Below are 14674 nucleotides of genomic sequence, written 5' to 3'. Positions count from 1 at the left end.
GTATTTTTTGTGTACTATTCAACGTTTCTTTGCTTTACATTTCTTATTACCTTTCGTATTAGCTGCGTTAGTTTGTATGCATTTAATGGCATCATAAGCGCTAATTCCAGTTGCAAGAACCATAATACTTCATTGAGACATGGTTGATAAAGCAATAACTATTTTAATATCATTCTACAGCAATTAAACCACTAACAAGAGTAGTTAAACCACTCTAAAACTATTACCTCTGATTATTGAACGATGAGATGTTAAAACTCTAAAGGGATATAATCTCCATACAGCGCGGAGTCTGATTTCTTATTTACATACTACATAACATATTCGGAGAGAAAATATCTATAGTAAACTAAGAAGTCCCAACTCGACTTGAAAATGCAAAGATGGTATCCCTTCTCCCCACCCCCCCTGAGCTGTGGGTTTTGGAACCACTCGCGAGGGGGGCATGAAACTAGAGCCGCTGGCGTGAATCTCGATTGTATCCACGTGAAACTTGCAGAAAGTATAGCAAAAGAAGAAAAATAGATAAAAGAAAACACAACCACACACAACGGTGAAATTTGAAATTTTTTTTGCTTTTTTTTTTTTTTTTTTTCTATTTTACCGCAGGGCGAGGTATGTCGCGGGAGAGCGACGCAGCTGGGAGACGAGTCGATGCAAGGGGGTCCGAGCAGGAAGAAGAAAAGGAGACTCCAAAATGGCTTTCTTTTTTTTTTTTGATTTGATTTGTTGCGTTAGACGACTGGTAATGTCAGCGAATTGATTTCCAATGGTGGTTGCAAAAAGGAAGAAAAGGACAAGGAAAACGAAGCGAGGGGGTCGTGCTATATTTAGAACTATGGGCAATTCTTTCGCGGCATGAGTTGTGCGAATTCTATAGCCAATTTCCAATTCTTCCATCTGCTAAAAAAGGTGCCAAAAGTGCCAAACTTTTTTCTCAATTTGCTTGATTAGCTTGGTTTGCTCAACTGCGCTGTGGGTTGGGAGTTGCCAGGGTGGTGATAATATTATATTTTTAGACACAACGTTGAAATGCAGGCAATTAATAATTCTTCACCACCAAACCACCAGTGAAGGAAAAAGGGAAAAACGGGTAGTGCACTTTGCCGGCAAAGCTGATTGCAACAACTCCCACATGATAAAGCCACACACAGCTACAGTTACGCTTACGCTCACACTCGTTTGATTTTGAAGCAGGAGGCCCATTACGAAATTCCCCATTTGACCCACACAATTTTTTTTAACCCTTGCCCAAACAATACCGTCTCTTATGCAACTGGATAAAGTTTAAAACCAAACAAGCAAAAAATCTCACGGGTAACCTTGTAACCTTGTTTGTCAAAATGTTGACTAGAAACGAATAAAACGGATTTTTCACCTCCAGAAGAAGCGATATATCACATATACATATCACTTTAATCAAGAAAAAAAAAGGCAAATAAAAACAAAAACCGGATTGAAGGTTGTGGCTTTTGCAAGGAGTTGATAGTTTGTCGAATGGGACACGCTGAAAACTTTCACATGGCTGATGATAAATGAGCCATGAGGCAAGAAAGAAGCAACAGGAGGAGGTCTGGGTGTTGCTCTTGATAGCCTCTTCTCATAGCCCCCTTCCCCTCTGGCGGGTCCCTCACACTCGTGATAAACTTTTCCTCTTGTAGACAAAGGAAGCATGTCAGAAAAAAAATGATATCTGGTCCACGTTGTCTCGATATGGGAAAAAGCATCCCTGTACGCCTTGGCCAGGAACTGCTGCCTGCTCTTGCCTGGTGTTTTTTTTTTGGCAACAACAAAAGACCAGGAGCAATTCTAGGGGTTTTTTGCAAAAGTGAGACACTGGCGCTCTCAAGCAAGACGATTGACGTAAGTTTAAGAGAAGCTAGAGTCATACCGGAGCGGTTATTTGCGCTGTCAATTTGAACGTTGGATAGATTCAAACAATTCCAGCCGTCGTTGTCCCGCGCTGGACATTTTTGGGTGGGCGGTGGTAATATGAACTCTGGTGAGCTGTAAATTGGCCGCATATGGGTCTATCGGCCTATCAGCCTATCGGCCCATCAGCCTATCAGGCAGCAGCACAAGAACGGTATAATTACGCTTCTCCCCCCTCCCCTCGCCTCGTCCCCCTGTCCCCAGGCGAGGAAACACATCTCTCCACCAGACAATCGCACAACAAGATGCTTTTTACGAGTACAAATCGGACTGAGTTGGATCCCCGTTGCGAACCCTCGCTCGCCCTTGGATGAACAAAGAAAAAGACCCCCCTACAGTCTAGATTGCCCTCTTTGTTCTTGCCTGGCCATTAGCACAGAATACATGGCAGGTCTGGAGGAGGAGCTGAGCTGCATTGTCACTGTCGGCTATTTTTTTTTATTTTTTGCCTTTTTATTTTTTTTTTTAAATTGGAGTTAAATTGGCTGGGAGGGAAAAAAGGCCAGGTTGCACGACTTTTTGCTGCAACGCTTTCCCAACAATAGCGAAAAATAGTGAGAGGTGTAAGTGAGAGGGCTAGCCTTTGCAGAGGGAAAGATCTCAGATTTCATGGCCTTTCTCCTTTAAAGAGAGAGACCCAGGCTCTGCCCGAGTCCACTTTTGGTTGTAATATATATATATAACATCCAACATCCTCCCTTGTCTGCTTGTTCTTATTATAAGACTGGTCTTTTCACTGAGAAGAAGAAGAAGACGAGCCTCACCTTCCCAGCTACAACCTCTTCTACAGCGCCATCACCACTTCATTTTATAACGGGATTTTGTTTCTTGTTTCTTGTTTTTCTTTTTTTTTTTTCACTGTTTCTTTTTCATGGGCAACAACCGTTACAGCTAATACACCACTTGCAAACCACAGAGATTTGTCTTTATCATCCTTGAGTTGTTGATTCCCTTTTTTTTCGGTTTTCATATACCATCCACTCGTGTCACTACTACTCAGTTGAAAAGTTTTTTTTTGTTTGTTTGTTCAACCGTTTAAATCTACATCTACAGTAATTTGGGAACCAAACTACAGGGGAAAAAAAAAAGTTCATTACTCATCTTCTTTCTTGACACCATAAGAGTCTGTTTTTTTTTTTTTTTTCAGGAGTGATAAATGAGTGAATACGGGGGGCTAGGGATTGTTCTTGAGGAACAGGAGGACCTAAAGAAACATTCTACTGCTGACTGCATCGTTAAGGGAAGTGTACAGTCGTCGTTCACCCACGGTAATCTACGGCCACCGCCGCTGGCAACGCAAGCTCCACACGCGATAACTCATTCCCACCCGGCACAATCTTCGTCGCCACAGCCACGTTTGAGCATCTCGTCGCGACATTCAAGCAACGCAAGTCTATCCAACGTTTCCTACAAGTCGTCCACCGTTCCGGCTGCAGCTGCAGCCGGAAACGAAGCCGAAACGGAAAGTGACCATGCCCTTAAAGAGGTGCTATTGCCACCTTTGCCAGGCGCCGTGGAAGATTTACGGTCTCCCCTGGATCACATGTATTCACTTTCAATGAGTGAATCAGTTTCGACAAACAGTGAAAACAACAATAATGGCGGCAACGCCCGTCATAATCACCATCAGCATAACAACCACCACCATAACCACCACCACCACCACCACCACGATGATGATAGCTCAAACCATAGTCTGTATTCGCAAGAATTTACCCCCATTTACAAAAACAGCGATCATTCAATCTCCAACTACGCGTTAGACTCCCCTACATTTTTCATAGACCAGCAACAGCAACAGCAACAACAACAACTGCAACAGCTGCAGGTGAAGCTTGCAGCGTTGAACTATTTTCCAACATTGACAAATACCTCCACGGGCAAAAACACCGACTCAACAACAAGCTTGATCCTTGGATCTGGCGTGACAGCCTCACTCCTGCAACAGTCGCCCCTGATTACCCCTTCATCCACCCAGAATCAACCATCATCTGAAAAATCAAGTCCCTTGAAAAAACTAAAAAACTTGAAAAACGGTATCAAAAAATTGTCGTTGGGTTCTTCCAGTGGCAATAGCAACACTAGCCATCCATCAAGTTCAAATCCAACACCAACAAATGCAAAGTTCCCCAATTTGAATCTCAGCTCCGTTGCATCCAACCCTAGACCAATTCTAAGTCCAATCCAGACGGGCGACCGTAACATGAAGCCATTGGCATCGAAAAACTCAGCCATCAACTCTACTTCGCCCACAACGGGGCAAAACTCGGCCAACTTTTCCAATCAATCAAAAAAAAATCAACACCAACACCAACACCAACCTCATCATCAGCCTCAACACTCTAGCTCGTCATCGACTTCTACGAACTCTTCACTTACTTCTGTTCTTCGTGCAAAGAGAGTGCGTGCTTCTAGCCAAGGCAATGCCTATAACTCATTTACTCCCATAACTCCACCACCATTGGTCTCCCTCCCACTTGCCTCGCCCATCATCACCATTGGTGAAAGTTTACAGTCTACTAGATCAGCTTTGGTGAACAATATCGAGCAAAGCTATTTCGATTGTCTTAATTTAAGCAACAATCCTACAACAGCTACGTCGCCAACTACCACCACTACAACAACAACAACAAGTTTTTCGTCAAAACAGGCGGCTGCCAACACTGGCAACAGCATCAGTAATATCAAAAACCAACAACAGCCGTTGATCAACTCAATTGAAGAGTTCACCAATCTCGACGACTTGCTCAATTTCTCCGATTTCCTCCACTTGCAAAAACAACAAATGACTCAAGTCTATGACAAGACCAGAGAAAGCTTGGAGTCGTCAGGCTGGTGTTCGCAATATGAATTGGACAATTTGAAATTGCAACAAGATAGCAGCGACGCCCAAATCGACACGATGATTTTGAAAATCGAAGAGAAACTTAATCGAGACTTTGAATACCTGGTTTTGAACAATGACCATATGTTTAAGAACCCGCATTGTCAAGAGGACTCTAGGCAGTTGGACGATACCGTGATTAGTCCAAGTTTAAAAGTGTTGGAAAGCCGTTGTTTCTCATTTACTGATTTTTGAACGGGCCAATGGCAAATCAAATAAGAAAGATACCTAGGGCAGTGTGGCTTCCCCTTTTCACGAACTTTATGACGGAAAATGTTTAAACATGTGCTTTCTTTTTTTATTCTATTCATTCAATCATTTTTTAATCACAGAAACGTTAGATGGATTCAATTAGTTATTCTTTAGTATATACCCTTAAATTAACGAAGCAACGATCATGAACTGATTTTCTCTTGCGGCCATGTCCACTCTGACCTTTGCTAATCAATTGACAAACTTCAAGATAACGCCGTTCGTGTTAACGCTAAGGACCAAAAAAGCTTGAAAAATTGAAGGGGGGGGGGGAATGCAGAATATGCGCACACTCAGCGCACCACTTCATCTCCAGCTATTGATCTCATCACCGAAAACAAAAAGAAAGCGTAACTTTACGACAATATTCCCGAGCTGAGCTCAATACTCGACACCTTGAGGATGAAAAAAGTCAATTCATTAACTTAATTGGTCCATCGCTTATGCAAACGTGGGAGTTAGACAACGGTAAACAGTACAACGGTACAACGGTACAACGTCCACCAGAAATACACCGAGCGGCGCCCCACTCCGAAAAAAAAAATACATTCAACTCCGATTTTAAATTTTTCATTTTTCATTTTTCACTTTTTGCAATTACTACATCGCATGTATTTGGAGTTAAATGGAGCTGGGAGGAGACGCCATGTGAGTTATATCGATATAGGCGGAGCGGGCTAAATCTTGCCACTTGACCAACGCAGCCTCTTTCCACTATATTGGAGAGATGAGTTGGAACCCCTGTATATTTGATTACAGTGAAACCGGGGGATGATGGTTGGGAAGGAGGCGGGGGGGTTATTTGACGCCTCTCATCCCCGTTTATGCAGAATTTCATCTTGTCTCTGGTCTGGTCATTTTGCTCCGTGGAAATGCAAGGTTGGCGAGTGAGCCGTGGCGCGATTGCGCCCGCACGCGGCATCGCAATTATAAAAATTATGTTGAGGCGGGACATGCGTTGAGAACAAGACACTTGGCTAACTTGCAGTTGTCCGTCAAAGTGGATGATGTCCATCTACTTCCCACGCGACGTCGCCATTCGAACTAAAAAGAACAAAGCTAGATACGTTGTAGATGTCGGCATATGGTATACTAAACGCGGCGTTTGACCGTTTTTTTATTCGTTCAATTAAGCCTAGATTTTTTGACTAACGTTCCATCAACTGGGTATTAGTTTAGTTCAACGGGACAATAGCATGGTAGGGTGCTCACCGTCTAACCCATGCATGAACAACAAGTAACCGCGAAAATCTCAATCTAGGTCTGAGCTAGGAGTTGATCCTTCAGAACCCACATTTCCCGTATAGACATCTCCTAATACCATCAGACGCATATCGTCTAATCTGTATCATGCAGAGTTGATCCCGTGAGCGGTTTTTTTGGGGTTGGTGGTGGTGGTGGTGGTGGTGGTGTCGTCTTACGGCTCTTTATTCATCCAACCCTTGTATCTCAACGGCTCTTTCTTTGTGCTACCCCTATTCTTCCACTTACAATCAACCGACAATCATTTTTCAGATCTAGACTTGCTTTCCCTGGTTTTGTTGCAAGGGTTAAGCTGGGCGAAGGATTGGTTTTGGAGATGGGTAAAGGCGAGAGATGCTGTGGTAGTAGCGTTTTGGACCAGGCTTGCAATATTTGGAATTCAGAGGTTTTCAACTTTTACCATGCGAAAAAGGAGATGAGGAGTGATGGCCAGGCTCAAACTTGAAACGGTATGGTTGTTTACTGGCTTGGAATGCCGTTACTGTAACGACATAGAGCAGGAACACTTTGCTGAGCTTACTGAACTCCAGCGGGATTTTCTTATAGCTTGTTCCTGGTCTCGCAAGGGAGGGAGAGAGGCAGAGTGGTTTCTCAATAGAATCCCTCTGGCGTGGGTCCTGCTCTAATTACTGGCAAAAGCAAACCATTCCATCAACCCAACGACTTCTTAAATTAAGAAATTAAATCTCACGACTAACTCTCATCGCCAGGTTCAAAAAATGTAGCGAAATATCAAGATCCAAATAAAATGCACTAGACTTAGAATAAAGCAGCATAATTCAGTATGAGGTATATATTTCGACTCCTTTTTTTTTTCAAAATTTGATCTAGCAATTCTTTTCCCCTCCACTCATTCATTTCAGAAATCGAATGGTGCAGTGAATAGAATGCATTCGTATCAAAGAGCCAAAAAAGAAGAAGAAGAAGAAGAAGAAGAAGAAGAGTGCTGGAGGTGGTGAAATTTTTTTCTCTCGTCGTTGTCGTCGCGCTGTGCGATGTGATGCGTGTGGACTCCGACGGGGTCTCCGCGGCTTATCGAGTGGGATGTGAACGAGGAGCTAGGTCCTGTCTTGCGCTTCCGATAGGCCCCCACACACGTGAGACATCCGTGTCACAGTTCTTACCTGGCCGGTTGGAACTGTGTAGAGCTCGAAATTTGTCTAGAGCGTCCGTGTTTTTCCCGGTTCAGTTCCTCGTCATCACAACAAGCAAAGTTTTTTTCAACTTAACGGTTCTTTTTCTTTTGTTTTCTGATGTTATGTGGATTCCAAGCTGCAGGTGAAATTTGAGTAGTCTTTTGACGTGCTTTTGATATTGGAATAAAGCTCAGCCTCTCGTGGTTTTATTCGTAGCTTTGCTTGTGTGGAGCATGTGTGGTTTTGAAAAACAGCTCTTGGATTTGGTGGAAAATTAAACTGAAATGAAATGTTTATCGATTTGATCCCCAATCGACAAACAACCAAACAAGAACCCAGGCAACCCACCACTCGTCAATCTACGCCACACTCCCCCCCTCCCCCGTGGTCACATCTCATATCATATATCACATTATAGAACTACTCTCTTATACATCCCACTAATTCGAATAACCTCGCGAGACCCCTTCCCCTCCCCCCAAAAAAAATGAGCCACTCGCAAATCACAAATGCCAACAACTACACGCTTCGAGATACACTCTTGATCTCGCAATTGCTCTACATCAACCATATAGCAACACTAGAAGACTTGGAAAAGATCGACCCGAGTCTCCTAGAGTCGATATTGAACGAGTGGAAAACCCACATTTCCACGCGATTAGAACAGAAAACAATCAAAATCAACACACTCAATCAAATGAAAGACTTATACAAGAACATGTTGAAGAAATATAAAGCCGACACTACGGAGACATTGGCGAATCAGGTGTATTTCTTGAGAATGAGCGAATTGGAACAGACTATCACGCAAAAAAAGAGCGAGTTTCAAGCGATTTTAAATGAAGACGACTAGAGTGTTGGGTTAGTCTTGTACCACCACCAAAATTTCAACATTGCGGGTTGAGATATTTATTTATTCTGAAAACGTTTATAAAGAGTAAGAGGTTGGGTCGAGTCTCCTTGCAATGTCATCAAGAAATCGCCCAACCGCTCTGTCCATGTCCCTGTCACTGTCCCCAGTACCTGTCTCCCCTATATTGCATTAGTCTCATCTTGGATCCACGCGGAAAAAAGTGAACCCCTGGCTCATCCCACAAAATTCATCAACACATACGCATACACACACACCATCATAAACACCACCACAACATAATGGGAAAGAGAAAGTCCAATGCTTCAGGAGCAGCTCAAGCATTAGAATCATCGGTGCCTCCCATTCTTGAAGTCAATTTCGAGGACCCACTATTTACAGCAGCAGCTCATCCAACTAAACCTTTGCTCATCACCGGTTTTGCCACGGGCCACCTCTACTGCACATCTTATGACGCCGAGAATCTAGAACAAGTTTTGCAAGTGAGCAAGGAGAAATCACTAGAGTTGCAGCAACGGGCATACGAATCAGGCAAAATTCCGCATGTCAACAAATCAGTCTCGCAGTTGAAAACCAACTGGTGGACAACATTCAAGAACATTAAAGAGATTCCCAGCGAGGAATCCTATGTCAAGACCAATTGGAAGACTAAACGACACAAGGGGTCCTGCCGACATGCGATATTTGACCCGCGTGCCGACTCATTGGGAGAGTTTATTTATACTTGTGGCACAGACAACATCATCAAAAAGGCAGCGACGGAAACGGGCAAAGTTGTATCGAAGGTCGATGTAGCTTTGCACTATTTCTCCGCCCTGGATAGATTGACCAAATTGTGTCACTCTACAACTCACCCCTTTTTGTTATCGGGAACCGAAGATGGCCATGTTCTAGTATACGACTCGTCCAATCTCGCTGCCAACAACAAACTCAAGTTCAAAGTTGAACAAGCGCATAGTGATTCAATTAACCACATCCTAAGCATGTCCTCGTCACCATACCATTATCTCACGTTAGGGGCAACGACTCTTTCGCACATTGATGTGCGCAAGGGGACCATAGTCACCCAATCAGATGATCAAGAAGACGAGTTGTTATCAATGTGCTACACCACCGATGAAATAAGCGAGGGCAGAACAGATACGGTGCTCGTGGCCCATGGAGAAGGACTAATCACCCTTTGGAAAAATTCGAAAAACAAGCTCATGGATCAATTATCGAGGATCAAAGTTAACAAAAATGCCTCGATTGACGCCATTGTGCCCACGATGAACAATGACGATGAAACCATGGCAAATTCGGTATGGTGTGGAGATAGTGACGGGTTTTTGCATCGCGTTGACTACAAGAGAGGTAAAGTTGTTGAAACGAGAGTGCATTCGACTAGCCATGGCAAACTGGAAGCGGTTGATGAAGTGGGGATATTGGATATCGACTTTGATTACCGGTTGATCTCTGCTGGCATGGACGCGTTGAAAATATGGTCAAATCGGGGATATGAAGAGGCGGATGCCGAGAGTGACAGTGATGGTGATAGTAACAGCAATGATAATGAGAGTGACAGTAATGGTGATGAAAGTGATAGTGATGACCCAAGTGGAAAAAGTGACTTAGATGGAGTGACGTCGGACGAGGAAGTCGACCTTGAGGAGGATGAGGGTGAAGATAAAGATGAAGAAGAAGATGACGACGACGACGAGAAACTTGAGGAACTTGAGGAACTTGAGGAAACCAAGTTAACGGCTACCCCATTCAAGAGAAAAAGAAGGGACCTTTCAGAACTTATAACAAAGCCCAAGAAGAAGCAAATCGACATCAACAAACTCACGAGAAAAGCCTCGGAAGAAGAAGAAGAAAAAGAAACCGATCAGGAACCACCTTCGACAAAGAGGCAAAAATTCAAGGAAAAAAAACTAACAGCGAAACAGTTGAAGAACATGCAACGACACGAACATGGAATCCGAAAGTTCGAAGGTCTATAGAAACGTAATGGGCTGTATACTTCCTGTTGTAGTCGTCGAATGCACATATACAAGTAGAAAACCTCTCCTTTGGTGAATGTTATCGCTATTGTCACCAACAAAAAAAAGCCATTGGTGTTGAGTTATCAGCGCTCGCCCCAGGCAACGAAATTGCGCTTGATTTTTACATACATGTATATATATGAAACAGTCAACCACCACCAAGACAGCTACAACAGCCCCACACTGAGTAAACCCGCCGAAGAAGTTGAAACCGAGTATGGAGAACGTCTTCACCGTGAATGATGTCATTTTGAATCGACGAGGCTCATACATCTTGGGCACCTTGATTCTCTCCTCGTTCCATCTAGTGTTCACGTTTACAACACCAGCGTCACCAACAGGGAAACCGCCCCAGCAGAAGGAGATCTGGATATGTTATCCCATAGTTGAACGCATATCGAAAGCAAGGGGATCAACGTGGCTCCATAATAACCCGGCAAATGACAATGGGCCAGGGTTGGATCGTCGACAATCCGCTATTAGTGCCACCTCGGGCAACATGGCGAGTTCATCCAGAGGCAACTCACCTTCGCCGCAGATTGATGGGTTTGATAATTACGGTGCATCGCATGTGCGGTTACAATGTAAAGACTTTACTTATTTTTCGTTTGATTTCAAAAATGACTTGATCTGCTGTGAGGTTTTCAACAAGATGAGTTCGTTGATCACTAGAAGCAAGACTGAAAATAGCATCAAGCATTTGTATGCTTACTCATATGTCCCCAATAGCATGGAACAGAACCTCGATGTCAAAGGATGGGATTTGTATGACCCAGTGGAAGAATATGACCGATTGGGGCTATTGCCGAAAGATGACGAAAAAAAATTTTGGAGGTTGTCTAATCTCAATGAAGATTACAAATTTTGCCCTTCGTATCCTCGGTATATGATTGTGCCCGGTTCAATTTCAGACAATGTTTTGAAACACGCGGGTAAGTTCCGCTCGAAACAGCGGATCCCCGCCGTGGTCTACAAACACAAGGGCAATCTAAATGGCAATGTTATCGCTCGGTGTGCCCAGCCTCTCGTGGGGTTGAACTTGCAAAATCGGTCTATTCAAGATGAAAAATTGATTGGCGAGATTTTCCATTCTCAGGAGTTGGAACGAGCTTCCAAATTGCAACTTTTGGAAAAAGGAGATGACATGGGAGCTGATTGCAATTTTGAAATCCAAGCGCGGCAGCCGCAACGCAACTTGATTGTTGATTTGAGACCCGTCACCAATGCCATGGCTCAACATGCCTTGGGGGCCGGGACGGAAAATGTGGAAAACTACAAGAACAAAAAGCCTCACAAGGATGATCATCTCTACCTGCACCAGAATGAACAATCTTCCGCGATTCAATTTTCAAAGAATTCCCGTCAAGTTGACAAGATTTTCTGCAATATTGACAATATTCATGTTATTAGAGATTCTTTAAACAAGTTGACTACTATATTAAATGATTTAGATAAGTACCTGCTGCCGCCTTCATCTGCACAGGGAAACAACAACTCCCCTACTAATAATAATAGCATTAACAACAACAATCATGATAATAATAATGGTGGTGGTAGTACTACCACATCATCATCATCACCATCATATAACACCGCTATATCGGTATCATTGCAACAGGCACTAAGTAAAACTCAGTGGTTACATCGAATTTCAATAATCTTACAATCGGTTGACCGCATTGTCAAGTCGATACATCTAAACAACACCAATGTCATCATACATTGTTCCGATGGATGGGACCGGACTTCTCAAGTATCGGCATTGGCTCAACTTTGCCTCGATCCATTCTACAGAACCACTCGGGGGTTTATGATTTTGATTGAAAAGGACTGGATGAGTTTTGGCTTCAAGTTCAAGACTCGAGCTGACCATGGAGGTTGTATTGGAGCCACCATGAGAAAAGAGCACCGCAGCAGCTCGCGCAACAGAAACGGCACTGGCACTGATGCTGGTCAAGTCTCAGAAGCGTCATCGGAATCGTTGCTGGTGCTGGAAAATAGACCAGTTTCGGAATTCTCAAGCAACGCCGCGGCAAGTGTATCGTCATTTTTCCACAAGGCTGCTCGAGCAGCAAGAGATTTGAAAAATAGTGCCCAGGGAGGATTGACCAACTACCCGATGGAAGATAACGCCGAGTTCATCTCGGAGCTGCCCTCGAACAAAACTGCCCTGATTTCATTTGCTTCATCCTCGTCTTCGTCTGCACCATCATCATCGAGCACCTACGGTGGAAGCAGTGAACGGTCGCCCGTGTTTCATCAATTCCTCGATTGCATTTATCAAATCCAACGGCAAAAACCCACGGCATTTGAATTCAATAGCCGGTTTTTGAAACGGCTATTATATCATTATTATTCCTGTCAATACGGCTCGTTCTTGTGTGACTCCGAGCGGGAATCGCAACAAGTTTTCAAAGTTGACGAGTCTACCGTGTCGGTCTGGGATTACTTCAACTCTAGACCTCAGGAATTCAAGAATATGGCTTACGATCCGCAAGATGAAGAGGTGATTTTCTTCAATTCTGCTGATGTCAAATGGTGGTTTGAATTGTACGGGCGGAGCGATGAGGAAATGAATGGGTTATCGAATTCTCTAGACCGCAAATTTGCCCAGATGACCATCAAATGAATGTAATTGATATATATAAGCCATCTTCTTTTCTAAACCTCTGGAAACTGCCTTTTTTTTTCTGTCGGTGAGGGTATGGTTTCAGCCCCCTAAGTATTGTCTTTGTGTTATAACGCCTTATACGAAAACCAGTACGTCACAAAAACAGCCCCAGTAACCGCCCAACTCAGTAAGTCATTTACAAGAAAGTAGAAACAAACAAAAAAAAAAAATACATATCCCCCGTGGAAACCAACCAACAACTTCTTTCCACTTTAATGGAGTTTTTTGACAGTTTTTGCTCAATAGCCGGAAAACATGATATCGATAACGGAGCTAGTCGATATTCTTCGCATGTCGTTGAGACAGATACTTGTCCAAATTGAAAGGAATATCAAACATTCCATAACAATCCCACAATTACTACTACGGATATCCGATAACCAGAGTAAACGAATAACAAAATTTTCAATTGAGCCACCGCCACCACCACCACCACCACCACCACTAGCAGTACCGCAACTAGTAGCACCACAGCTTCAATTACCAAACTTGCCAGCCTCTGGGGCGTGGCTGTTTGCAAACGCGGACGATTTCGCAAACGTTTGCCGGTTCATACAGGAGATACTTGAGGGAATTGACGCGATAAACAACAAGGACGACGTGGTTCTCCTCTTGATAATTGTAGCCGTCCTAATCGTGGTGTTCTACTACATCCTATCACAAATCCAAGAAAACAATGTGAAAGTGAAAGAAGAAGAAGAAGAAGAAGAAGAAGCACCACTCACAGTGAAATCAAGTCCACAACGAGAAATAACCACCACCACCGGTTCATATCCCGCACCGTACATCGTGCCAATTTTGCAACGCACAGAATCACAAGCTAGCGACTCGACGTTCTCCAACGTGAGCTGCAGCAACACCAGCTCGATCTTGAACATGACGTACACGGAATCGACAGCCAACAACTTTGGGTTTGACATATTGGGCAACACGCCCACGGAGCGATTGATGCTTCTTAGCCGTTGCGGCGGCGGTGGTGTAGCTAGTCGGCATAGCTTACGGGGCTACTTCGACGATGACGATGATGATGGAAAGTTCAGTGATGATGATGATGACGGTGGGGATGAGGTGAAGGTGGGGACGCCGCTGGAAAAGAATAGTTACACTACGGGACTAGTGTTTTTGGATGATGGTGGTGGTAGCGAGCTTGGTGATTTGGATACGTCGTTGCAGAATGGGTCTAGTACCGAACTTTGGGACAATTCAACCACGGATGAGGAGCTTGGGGAGAAGGACATCGTGAAGGGGGGTGAAGGCGAGGTAGATAAAGAGTTGGAGGACGAGGGGGAAGAGCAAGGGGTGTTGGCTATATCGAGCCAGAGTGAGCTTGTCAAACTGGGATCACTCACTGCTGTTGAACAAGTTGAATCGGAATTGGCAATGTTGAAGCAGCAGTTATCAAACACTCACGTTGATTACAAGGTCACCCAGCCCGTCTATACTGAGTATTGAACTTTTAGCCTCGGGAGTTGAAAAAGGGGGGGGTGAACTAAACGGTGTTCTTTCAAGAGCTAGTATAATGAAGTTTCTTATGGCAGAAAGCAGCTTAGGTGGCTTATTTTTGCAAGCCCCCTAAAATGTACAACCTCCTATCACTGTGGATTTTATATGCAGTTTTTTTTGCTCTACAAACTCCGGAAC

The 14674-nt window shown here is 43.8% G+C and overlaps 5 protein-coding genes across 5 annotated transcripts; all 5 read left to right on the top strand. All coding sequences in view use genetic code 12, as the record gives it.

Annotated features, from left to right (window-relative positions):
- Window positions 1-3088: 3088 nt before the first annotated feature.
- LODBEIA_P06620 (uncharacterized protein) lies at window positions 3089-5011 on the top strand (the record flags this gene model as incomplete). Its single annotated transcript, XM_066976607.1, has 1 exon — window positions 3089-5011. One exon carries the CDS (start codon window positions 3089-3091, stop codon window positions 5009-5011), a length of 1923 nt encoding a protein of 640 aa, XP_066827600.1.
- Window positions 5012-7954: 2943 nt separating this feature from the next.
- LODBEIA_P06610 (uncharacterized protein) lies at window positions 7955-8320 on the top strand (the record flags this gene model as incomplete). Its single annotated transcript, XM_066976606.1, has 1 exon — window positions 7955-8320. The coding sequence occupies one exon, from the start codon at window positions 7955-7957 to the stop codon at window positions 8318-8320; it is 366 nt and encodes a 121-aa protein (XP_066827599.1).
- A 299-nt stretch (window positions 8321-8619) lies between these two features.
- Window positions 8620-10320, top strand: LODBEIA_P06600 (uncharacterized protein; the record flags this gene model as incomplete). The annotated part of the gene is made up of 1 exon (XM_066976605.1): window positions 8620-10320. The coding sequence occupies one exon, from the start codon at window positions 8620-8622 to the stop codon at window positions 10318-10320; it is 1701 nt and encodes a 566-aa protein (XP_066827598.1).
- Window positions 10321-10579: 259 nt separating this feature from the next.
- On the top strand, window positions 10580-12991 carry LODBEIA_P06590 (uncharacterized protein; the record flags this gene model as incomplete). The annotated part of the gene is made up of 1 exon (XM_066976603.1): window positions 10580-12991. The coding sequence occupies one exon, from the start codon at window positions 10580-10582 to the stop codon at window positions 12989-12991; it is 2412 nt and encodes an 803-aa protein (XP_066827597.1).
- A 297-nt stretch (window positions 12992-13288) lies between these two features.
- LODBEIA_P06580 (uncharacterized protein) lies at window positions 13289-14485 on the top strand (the record flags this gene model as incomplete). The annotated part of the gene is made up of 1 exon (XM_066976602.1): window positions 13289-14485. The coding sequence occupies one exon, from the start codon at window positions 13289-13291 to the stop codon at window positions 14483-14485; it is 1197 nt and encodes a 398-aa protein (XP_066827596.1).
- Window positions 14486-14674: the final 189 nt, after the last annotated feature.

This window comes from Lodderomyces beijingensis, assembly GCF_963989305.1.
Source record: "Lodderomyces beijingensis strain CBS 14171 genome assembly, chromosome: 1".
Lineage (NCBI taxonomy): Eukaryota > Fungi > Ascomycota > Pichiomycetes > Serinales > Debaryomycetaceae > Lodderomyces > Lodderomyces beijingensis.
Note: the sequence above shows the minus strand (reverse complement) of the source record. Positions and strands in the feature narration are given on the sequence as shown.